The sequence below is a fragment of the Metarhizium robertsii genome (genome assembly GCF_000187425.2).
Source record: "Metarhizium robertsii ARSEF 23 chromosome Unknown MAA_Scf_5, whole genome shotgun sequence".
NCBI classification, from domain to species: Eukaryota; Fungi; Ascomycota; class Sordariomycetes; order Hypocreales; family Clavicipitaceae; genus Metarhizium; species Metarhizium robertsii.
In genome coordinates, this window is record NW_011942193.1 from 703,179 (window position 1) to 713,980 (window position 10,802).

A 10,802-nucleotide genomic window follows, 5' to 3' on the forward strand; every position below is an offset into this window, starting at 1 on the left:
AAGATGTACACGGTTGGATATTGATATACTTTGTTTTTCTTCTTCTTGAAATAGTTGTATTAAGATGGCTGTTATAATGTGCATTCGCGTAATTTCCCCTGCCGCCCCATCTCGTATTCTATCCATCTGGCTACGCCCTTGCGCCCCGGGACCAGCACGCTGCTGGGGTTCATGACGTGGCAGCCCTCGTAGGTGATGCAGAACGGCGGCGCCGTCGTGTCGATGAGGGCCATGGCCGTGGGGAGCGGGTACAAGTGCAGCGAGGAGGAGTAGTCCCAGTGCACGGGGCGGACGGACTGTCTAAAGGGCGCGAGGTAGCCCTGGTCGAGGAGGGTCTTGACCAGTTTCTGGGCGGTGCGCACGTCGTCTGCGACGGGGCCGGGCTTTGCGGGTGCTTCGTGGGCGTCGTCGAGTTGCATGGCGTCGTGGGCGGCCGGGTCCTCGTCCTCTGGTGGCGCGCTTTCGGGGTCGTTGGCGCCGCGCTTCATGGCGACGGATGTGCGGCGCAGACGGGCCGACAGGTCGTCGCGGAAGAGGACGAGCTCGTGGTTGGGCCCGAAGAGCGTCAGGCGGCTCGGGTTGGAGGTCCATACCGCGGAGCCGTGGACGCCGTGGCCGCCGCCGGCGTCCGCGTTGGCGGTGGCAAAGGCCCGGCGGATGCGGGAGGTGAACATGTCCGGGACGGGTTTGCGGGGCAGCGGCACGGAGGCGCCGGCGGCAAAGGACGAGACCCAGCCGTCGTTGTCGCCGGGCACGAAGACAAAGGTCGACGCCTGCAGGAGCGTGGGGAAGTCTGACAGCGCGGATGCCAGGGCATCAAAGTATTCCTTGTACTCGATGCTGCCGCCACTGCCGCCACGGGCCATGACGGCGTGTTGCGTGAAGTTGCCCGCCAGCACAAACGTCACGGGGGCAGAGCCCTGCGGCTCGGCGGCGTAGAGGGACAGGATCTTGCGCAGGGCCTGGAGGGCGCGCGGCTGGTCGAGGTTGAGCTCGCCGACCACGACGGCGCGGCCTCGACCGGGGGCGTCTTGGGACGGCTGCTGGTGCATGAGGCGGCGCTCGATTCGGCGCATCTTGGCCCCGACCGCTCGTTCGCTTCCGACCCCGAGGAAGTCGATCCAGCCGAAGCCGCCGCCGATGGTGTGGTCCTGGCCGCCTTCCGGGCCGCTGATGCCCAGTGTTGCCTGGCGCTTTTCACACGGCGGCTGGCCGATGAAGAAGCCTTGGAATCGGCCGCCCAGAGTTCCTCCCACGCCGCTGCTGCCGCTGAGGCCTTTGCCGACGGACTCCTCTTCCTCTTCGTACACGCCGTCTACTAGGACGACCATCCCGGGGCAGAACCACGCCGAGTCTTGGGGGATGGCGACGGCTTGGCCGAGATCAAGGGCGATTGTGCCGGTGAGATCGCTTATGGCAAGATCTCCTGTGGGTAGGATGACTAGTTGGCCGAGGAGCATGTGGTTGCTGCCATGGCGGCCAAGCATGTTTGCGATGGGTGTGATTTTGAGTGATTGTTGATTGGACAGGGAGCGTTGGAGGGCTCGTTTGCGGGACGACGACACTGACGAGGTCTGGAATGCTTCGCTGCGTAGTAGACGCTGGTGAATGACTTGATATCGATTTCGGAACACGGTGGTTTTGTGAGAGGCGGGTGGGAGCAACGATGGCTTTGTCGTTTCCCTGCAGGTTGTTAATAGCTGTTATGTGTAAAGATTACATGTAGACATGGTATCTCGCCTTTCAAAGTGTTTTTTGCCGACATTATAGACCAACCGCGGCTGCTCAAAGGCATTGACAACATTCAGCCAAGCCCGCGGATCGTTTGTGTCATCGTCGTCGTCGTCATTCGCCTCCTCGTGCACCCCCAGTCCCGACATGCCGAAACTGGCGTTGCTGTCCTCCCTCGTGAGAGCAGTCGGTCGGATGCCGAGCCTTGTGTTGATGGCGTCGCCGTCTTGCACTTCCAGCATGCTGTCGCCTCTCGGCAGACCTCTTGCCTGTCCGACAATCTTTCCTCCGCTCATGTTGCCCTCGAGCGTCTTTAGGATATCGTGCAGCTCTTTACTTGTGCCTTCGACTATGACGCCGCCGTTCCTGTTCTTCCAACCCCGAGCCACCTCCTCCAGCACACGTTCGGCGAGACCCTCCTCGCGCCATCCCGAGCCGCAATGTCTCCCGATAAAGGAGGCCAGCTCTTGCAGGGCAGATGATGTGAGGGTCAACGAGTGCTTCTTGGTAAATGTGCGAAACGCGAGGGGCCGCAGGGTGGCCGGCGGAAGGATGATGGGGAGAATCGCGGCCTTGGGGGCCTGGACATTGAATGGCCTTGGAGGGTGGACGGGAGTGCCGAACGCCGGCGACGACGATGGTATCGCGGACGAGGATGGTATGGCGTTTTGTCGTCGGAAGATGGGTGCCGGTGGTTTGTCCATTATTGCCAGTATCAACCCATTGGCTTCGACGCTCGTATCCGAAAGCGCGATGATGCTTGCGTGACAAGCTACAGGCCGAATTGTGGTCGGCTGGATACTTTTGGATGTTGGCGTGGACCGCGTCGACCAGACGCGTCCATGGTTTAATTGATTTCTGTTAGATGCATATTTTTGGGGTCGCGGGGTCTTCGCGTCACCCTGCAGCTGTCAATGCAGTGACGGCATAATGGCTCCACTTTGAAGCTCGCATCCATGTCTGAAGAATTTCAGAGCTTGACATCTTCGTCACCAAGGAATTCGCCCGCAATGCTGGCAGCGACTCGCTTTGCTCCCCGGAGCTTTGGCATCTGGCGACGGACCGTATCAACACTCCCGAACAATTCACGCATTGTGCGCTCCCTCCCCTGGTTCCCATTCCGCACGGAAGCTCTAACGCCCAGCCCAGAGAGTTTTTGACAACCCGTCATCGCCGGCGACATATATCCTCACATACCTCGATACGAATCCACCATCTCCGAAACTCGCCATTGGAACGTCCGCCGTAATCCCCCCGACGCCGCAGTCCTTTTCGGAAAATCACCGATTCCTCGATATACTCAACGAGGTGGTGACAGAGTATGGCCACCTGGACGAAGATGTAACCAGCCAAGCCAGGGCCTTTGCCAGCCCAGGCGGGTCGAACTTGGGCTCTGGCGGCGTCTTTTTTAACGTACAGCGGTCCAGAAAGGCATCATCACGCAAGCAGGGGGCGGGGGGCGGCGCCGGCGGCTCTGGAGCCGGAGGCGCGAGTGCTCAGGGCGGTGCCGGTGGTGCCGGCAAGGGCGGCTGGGTGCATCTGAGCGATCGCAGAAACCCCCCGGACTTTGGAAGAATCGCGTGGCCCGAAGATATCCTCGGCAGCGTTGAGGTGGATGGGCATGGCGACGTCGTCGGCAGGGTGCAGCCGAGCGGAACATACCGCGTCGTGACGCGAGAGGGAATGTAAGTCTTGCATGTACTGATGGGCTGGATATTGCTAATTCCAATATGCTGCTAGTCTGGGACTGAGTCCGTTCCTGGAAGGCAAGCTGATTGAACGGCTGAAAAGGGAGGAAGCGACGTCCTAGGGCAGCATGGCGACGTGCTTCGACAACGCGGGTGTCTTTGATAGCGTAGCGCGGTGGCAGGCCGAATCGCGTCGTTCGGTACTGATGTATTATGACGTCTACTATAGAGAATTGATTGAACAGCTTATCTCCTAGCTTGAATAGAATGGGCACACTCGGCTTAAATAGTAAAGACTCTTTACGTGCTGGGACGTCGTCCATTTGGCTCACGGAACAAACTACAAAGTCATGCACAACTACTATAGACTTTTTTGTAGCAGGCATCCCGACGGATTTGGTATCAAACTGTTCAAGAAGTAGCATTTGAGTGTAGCCACCAGAACCCATGATTTTATACGCTCATTCTTATTACTCTATTAAAAAAGCAGAGATGTATACAAATTATAGTGTGATTTGGGAATCCCAAGGAACGAGGGACATGAAACCACCTGCAAGGTAAGACGCTCAGCAGTATCCTTCAAATTCTCGCCTCAAGACCCGGCAGCTCCCTCGGTCCCCAGCCGCCCGTCTTCACGGGCAGCGACGCAGTCCCTGCCTCTCGAGATGCTCCCCTCGTATAACTCGGCGGCAACGCTGGGGTTTTCTTGGCTCGCACGTTTCTCAGATACACCACTGCAATAACGCACCCACACACCAGCGCTATACCGCCAATGGTGCCGCCAATAATGGCGTTTGTGTTATCCCCTGCCGTTGTGGGATTAGATTTGGCCGTTGGCTCGGATGTAGCCAGGGAGACGCCAGAGCTCGAAGTTGCAGCCGCTACGGATGACAAAGGACGCCCCTGAAGCGTGGACGGGGAGGATGAATCCGTGCTTGTGGCGGGAATCTCGGCTGTCGGCTGCGCCATGAAATGAGCGGTGCCGGGATCGGGGCCACAGTGATAGTAGCTATAGGTCTGATCAACTCCAAAGGTTAGGTACGCAAAGGAACAGTATCTTGATGAAGGGTCTTCAGGTGTGCTGGCCAGCATCTTGTTAGCCTTTTGTTGTTTAGCAACATGGAACGGGGGGCTTCTACCATGTCCACGTTGATATCCTCGTGTTGTTGCGAAGTCGGCCGCATCCGGTCTGACAGGAGGTGTCGTCGAAGCAGTAGCCGCCTAAACTACAGTCTGGGGCGGCAATGACGGTCGTGGGACAGAACCCCCAGAGGCCGTGAGAAGTGTCTACACGGCAGTCGTATCCATCTGGTGCCGACCAGGCCTTGGATGGGTCTCCCGTTGAATATCCACAGATTGACGTGCGAGAAGGGGGCGCCGACCTGGCCCTGAGGGTCGCCGTGGTGTTTGTGGTCGTGTTTGTAACCCGCGGCTGGGACAGTGTGAGGGCGTGTCCGAGGCAGGAGACAAGGCTGAGAATGAACAATTGCAATCCGGCCATTGTGAATGTAGTCTTCAGTCGTGGTCTGGGAGCTGCTAGTGCTAGGGGCGAAGTTCCGGGGTAATATCTGTCTGGGACACAGTCCGACGTTGCATGAGTCTACTGACGCCCAGACTCTATGTCCAGCGGCCCGTGTAAGAACCAACAGATAAAACGTGATGGCTTCATAAAAAGAAATTGTGTAGCGGAGCAAAGACGCAGATGCGGGTTTCCGCCAAGAAGTCGCGGCCAATGCCCAGATGTTGGGTTGTTGGGTCTGCTCTTAGGAGTCTGTGAGCTTGGACACGCATTTCCGTGGTTCCTCGCAGAATTTTTCAACTTGGTGCCCCTCTCGCATCGTTGAGGAGGAGATTACCAGCAACGGAGCCGCCGTCATGAATATTGGTATGGCGCATTGTGGTTGGCTTCCGTTTGCATCGCAACTCGCGCTCGCGCAGTGCCTGCATCATGACAGTATACCAGGTCTCCCACATCAAGAATTTCTCCTTGAAAAAGAGGCCAGCGATATGCAGGTGGTTGTTATTTGTTCAGACTCTTGTACTGGGAATTGAGTTGTGTGCTGGAATCGTCCAAGGGCTGACCGTCTTCTGCCTCATCGTGGTCAGGAAGCGCTTGGTAGCTGGCGGCACGAGGCATCGCTGGGGGACGACGGTTCTCGAGCCATGCCATCAAAGCGGCATCCCTAGAGCTAGGGTTGATCTACAGGCGATTAGACGTTAGAAAGCCGTCGATGGGACGAGTTTTGTACGGGAGGATTGTTCGGAGGTGACCTGGGGATAGCCTTTCAAGATTTGGCCGCAGCGCTTTCATGAGAGGATTACCTCGTTGGGCTTCCTCACAATCGCAAGTATCGATAACCAGTTGACTCTTGTAGCTGACGGTGCTGTCTAGCCATAGGCGTCAATTGTCTAGCCATGCCTGTGCATGTCGACGGGAGGCGCGCTTCGGACCGCCTGATAAAGGGGGTGCCGTGCGGGTAGTTTAGGGTTAGGGTCATAGGAGCAACCGAGACTTGGTAACTACATGAAACAACATGGGAAGACTTATCATCGCAATAACGTGCGACTTTCCTGCAAAATCGCCATAATGCTTTTGATATTAAAAGATAGCTTCTTGGTGCTGAACATATTTTACCAAGGAATGAGATGAAAGCAACACAAGCTTTCGCATTCAAGTTGCTGAGTGGGCATAGGATCTGAGCAACAGCACAGGTTTTGACGAATAGATCGCCTTTGTCTCGGTCCAAAGGTCGTCGTCGGAAATGTGAGGCAAAGTTTTGATGATGCCCAGCTGTCTTGCCAACGCCAACTGGTATGCTTCGAGAGCCTATTCATCACTTTCGAGGGCTTCAAGGTTAATCCACCATGTACCAGGACGAAAAAAAATCCTGTTTTCAGGGCCATTCAAATCATTCATATAGGCCTTTTCCACGGCTTTGGCGGCGATGGAAAAGTTCCTATCAGTTGCCCGATATATTTGGTACGTACGACCACTTTGGGTCGCGATGGAGTTATGTCACTTCCACCATTTGGCAAAAGTGTCAGTGATCTTGGCCAGTTTAGGAACGGTTATGACACGCTGCGATGAACGACCACCAGCTGACAGCAAGTATCACTTCATGTTTAGCTATTAGTTCTTCGTGGCACGGTCCATGAATGAATCTATCTTGATATAGAATTGAAGACCAATTTTATGGCTGATCGAAAAGTCCAGACTTCAGGTTGTTCATATCACACAGGTCTTACACGAGGGGACTGATCGCGAGACTCTAGGGCTCGAGGAACCGCCGCTTTGTGTGAACAAGACCATTTGGTCCTAATGACCTACGATACCGAAGACTGTTATTAGCTCCATTGAGCTATTACTCCAAGCTCTCTACTGAGCCCTTGTCGCAGTTAACTAGCTTGAGTGAGTGAGATGATTGAAGCTTTTGGGAATCTTACTATCAATGACTTGTTGACCGTAAAGAAGTTGCTCGAGAACGGAGCCTGCCTGGGATTTGATGGAGTTACTAATAAGAAAACTGTAGTAATTGGCACCGACGGGTACGTTTGGCCTCCCAGATAGAAGCATTGCTTGCTTGGTTTCACCAGCCCGTATGATTCCGTTTGCCCGATATACCTACCACGGTACTATTGGCCCAGACGAGGTAAGCTGCCATATTTTTTGGTAGGGGAACGGGACTGCAACAGGTTTAATGAAAAGGAAAGAAATAAATATAAAAATAGAATAGACGCAATGCACTGTCGACAACCGGGCAACATTCTCGAAGAGCCTGGAGCCCATCTCCGCGGCAGGCAACTGGCCGTCATCGACGTGGAAAGACCCGCCAATACCCAAAGCCCCAAAGCACTTCAGCTATGTATGTATATTGGAGGAAGACAAGAATTCCAGGGGCAGGTGGGACGTCAGGTCAAGACTAGACATGTAACGTTCCAAACATTGCAAGGCTGAAGAACCCTCGAATATACACCAATTGGCTCAGGTCCTCACTCAGGCCAGCGCATCCATAATATACGAACTACGCACGGGAATAGCGCCGCCATCCCCATATTTCCAGCTGGACAGAAGGCCATAGCTGCTATAAGCTAGAGCGCTCAGCTGGACGGTTAGCATCATAGCACCGCTGGATACGAAGGACCACAGTGAAAATAGACTAGCCAAAGCCTCGCATCATAGCGTTTTGCAGGCACCGCGCACAGCTGCTGCCTCATGGTAAAACGGGCGAGTTGGTGCTGGAAAACGAGGACATGGCTGGTGGCATGTTGGTCCGCAACGTAGTCGCTCATCCATTGCTTCCATGTTTGCAGCTTTGCATTGCCTTTATATCTTTGTCTCACGGTATATGTCTCGGTCCGGCCACTGGAATCCGGCTCATGAGCAAAGCGTGCCCGCAAAAGGCTCGGCGTGTGAGTGTCCAAGAATGCAGGAACATTGATTACTAAATCGAGGAATTGCGTCAAGGAATGTTCAGAATCGTGAGATTCACACACAGGGTCTTCTCAACTTGCGGGCAAGATGTGACCCGCTTTTCCACTTGTTCTGACACGTGCGATTGCTTGGCTGCAAGCATGCCCCATATTAATTTATCACGAGGCACGTCCCTCCCGTTCCTTTTAAATTAATTTTGCCGTGCAACCCCCTGGATGATTTTATATGAGGAACCTAGGATCCATGGTAGAGGCTGATGGAACCAATGTTTGAATAAGGGCATGTAGGTTGCCCAAGTTCCCTTACGCCTTACCAAGCAGCCAAAGATGATGGGAGTAGTGTTCGCAGTCGAACCAGTTGCGCTAGCCAATTATAGTCAACGACTCACTCGACAAGGAACGAACTCGGGAAACCGCTTCGCGCGCTAAACCACGCCTGTGGCGATTTTCATGCTCGGGCCAACTACGACCGGTCTGCGGGGCTGGGGCGGGAACACTTAACCGATCGAGGGCTCGGTTGGCCGCGCCGTCTCATTGGCCGATACAAGTTGTCCCTGCCGTCCGCGTTCCTTGACAACTCCGCACACACGAATACCGACAGCAAGGGGCCATGGTCGCCCAGTCGAATAAGCCAGAGAGCCATCTGTGCTATACGAAGGTTTTCCCCTCTGAAATGGAAGGCGACTTGGCGTCATTGACGACCGGGGAGGATGAATGGGCTGAAGCTCAGGGCAACCATGAAAAGCTTAATCGAGCTCGGGTCCAGCAAATACTCGGACATCCATGCGTCATCGTCTGATGATGGTGAAGACTTGCGGTGGGGACAATTCCGATGCTTTGCCTCGTATTCCTAAATGAAAGGATTTCAGCAAATACGCCCTTGACAAGGCCGCGTGCGGGCAACGTGCTCCAAGGAACGGCATCGTGGGATGAGACATGATCACAATGGCAACAACAACAAAACAACAACAGCCGGCGGCTACATCCACCGACGGCTTCGTCTTCAACCAGCCCTGGAATTTGGCATGCGCTCCTGGCCTAGTGTCTTGCCAGAGGGAGTGCGCTAGCCTTTGTTTCTGTCTCTCCCCGGCGCCGTATTGTTGATCAAAGACACCAGACCGATCTGGGACAAGAGCGCATTATATCCACAGCGTGGCCAAGGCCATGATACCACCAGGCTGGGTTTAATTGGCCGTGCGGTTTCGTATACATGTTGTTTTCGGAACACGACCCGTCATCCTCACGACTATGTGACATCAGAAACCCACCCTTCCTACCGTATAGTCACTGTCGTTTAGCACCGTGATCAAAACATCCGGCCACTCCGACTATCCAGGGCCGGCATGCGGCAAAACGTGGGGGACAGCTCGTCGGCCGGGTCGTCGGCCCAGATACATGTGTATAGGGCGAGTTATGTATATATATCGAGGCTCGGCCACGGCATGCCCTCCAGCCAAGGTAGCTTCCCCATCAACAACTCGCAGTCGTTTCTGAAAAGACATATTCACTCGCTCACAGAACAAGCTGATCCATCCCAATTCAAAATGAAGGCCTCGTTCATCGCAACTCTTGTTGGCGCCACCGCCGTGGCCGCCGCCGACTGCCCCGCCGCCGGCTCGACTGATAGCCAGGGCCGTTATAGCTGCAACCTGGCTCATCAGTATCCCAACGGCCAGACTTGCGCCGTCGTCGACGGGTGCCCCTTCCTCGTCGGCCCTGATGGAAAGCCCGTGGACAACAGCCCAGCCCAGCCCAGCCAGACTGCTGCCGCCTGCCCTGCTGCCGGCTCGACCGATAGCAAGGGACGATATAGCTGCAACCCGGCCCACCAGTATCCCAACGGCCAGACCTGCGGCGAAGTCGACGGCTGCCCCTACCTCCTTGGCCCTGATGGCAAGCCTGTCAACAACAGCCCTGCCACTACTGCTGCTCAGCCCACCGAAACCACCGCCGCCTGCCCTGCTGCCGGCTCGACCGATAGCAAGGGACGATATAGCTGCAACCCGGCCCACCAGTATCCCAACGGCCAGACCTGCGGCCAAGTCGACGGCTGCCTCTTCCTCCTCGGCCCTGATGGAAAGCCCGTGATCAACAGCCCTGCTAAGCCTAGCGAGACTGCTGCCGCTTGCCCTGCCCCGGGCTCAACCGACAGCCAGGGCCGGTATAGCTGCAACCCTGCCCACCAGTACCCCAACGGTCAGAGCTGTGTTGCCTTCCAGGGCTGCTACTTCCTCTGCGGCTCCGACGGCAAGCCTGTTGACAATGCTCCCGCTCCCACCGAGACTGCCGCCGCCTGCCCTGCCCCCGGATCGACAGACAGCCAGGGCCGATATAGCTGCAACCCTGCGCACCAGTACCCCAACGGCCAGAGCTGCGTTGCCTTCCAGGGCTGCTACTTCCTCTGCGGCTCCGACGGCAAGCCCGTCGACAACGGGCCTGCTCCCACCACCGGTGCCGTCCAGCCTCCTCAGCCCTCGGGTGCGGCCTGCCCTGCTCCCGGCTCGACTGATAGCCAGGGCCGGTATAGCTGCAACCCGGCTCACCAGTATCCCAGCGGGCAGACTTGCACCGTCGTTGATGGCTGCTACGTCCTTACCTCTGGTGACAAGCCTGTTAACAACAACAACGGGACTACTCCTGCCCAGCCGCCTGTTACTGCTGGGGCCGCTTCTCTGCAGGCTGCTGGTGCTCTTGTCCTGGCTGCCTTTGGTCTCCTCTTGTAAAGTAGTGTAGTTTGAATGATTGGTATTCTATAGTTTGAGGATGAATAATACGGGTTGAAAGGGAAATGGAACTGCCTCATCCTGTATGTGTAAGGCTGTGGTGTCATAATAATTTTATAATAATCAGACATGACTTCGCCTTTGATACTATTGGAGTATTTCAAGTTGTACCCCTGGTATTCGACTGTAGAGTCGCCTGAGGACTCGCTGTGTGCTGTGCTCTGTTGGA

General features: G+C 55.7%; 5 protein-coding genes across 5 annotated transcripts; 2 read left to right on the forward strand and 3 right to left on the reverse strand.

Annotated features, from left to right (window-relative positions):
* Nucleotides 1-71: 71 nt before the first annotated feature.
* On the reverse strand, nt 72-2,435 carry MAA_04417 (DNA polymerase alpha/epsilon, subunit B; the record flags this gene model as incomplete). The annotated part of the gene is made up of 2 exons (XM_007822415.1): nt 72-1,683; nt 1,777-2,435. The coding sequence occupies 2 exons, from the start codon at nt 2,433-2,435 to the stop codon at nt 72-74; spliced, it is 2,271 nt and encodes a 756-aa protein (XP_007820606.1).
* A 306-nt stretch (nt 2,436-2,741) lies between these two features.
* Nucleotides 2,742-3,541, forward strand: MAA_04416 (uncharacterized protein; the record flags this gene model as incomplete). The annotated part of the gene is made up of 3 exons (XM_007822414.2): nt 2,742-2,825; nt 2,881-3,416; nt 3,472-3,541. The coding sequence occupies 3 exons, from the start codon at nt 2,742-2,744 to the stop codon at nt 3,539-3,541; spliced, it is 690 nt and encodes a 229-aa protein (XP_007820605.2).
* A 457-nt stretch (nt 3,542-3,998) lies between these two features.
* On the reverse strand, nt 3,999-4,511 carry MAA_04415 (uncharacterized protein; the record flags this gene model as incomplete). Its single annotated transcript, XM_007822413.2, has 1 exon — nt 3,999-4,511. The coding sequence occupies one exon, from the start codon at nt 4,509-4,511 to the stop codon at nt 3,999-4,001; it is 513 nt and encodes a 170-aa protein (XP_007820604.2).
* A 43-nt stretch (nt 4,512-4,554) lies between these two features.
* Nucleotides 4,555-4,920, reverse strand: MAA_11199 (non-ribosomal peptide synthetase; the record flags this gene model as incomplete). The annotated part of the gene is made up of 1 exon (XM_011413179.1): nt 4,555-4,920. The coding sequence occupies one exon, from the start codon at nt 4,918-4,920 to the stop codon at nt 4,555-4,557; it is 366 nt and encodes a 121-aa protein (XP_011411481.1).
* A 4,474-nt stretch (nt 4,921-9,394) lies between these two features.
* On the forward strand, nt 9,395-10,573 carry MAA_04414 (uncharacterized protein; the record flags this gene model as incomplete). The annotated part of the gene is made up of 1 exon (XM_007822412.1): nt 9,395-10,573. One exon carries the CDS (start codon nt 9,395-9,397, stop codon nt 10,571-10,573), a length of 1,179 nt encoding a protein of 392 aa, XP_007820603.1.
* Nucleotides 10,574-10,802: the final 229 nt, after the last annotated feature.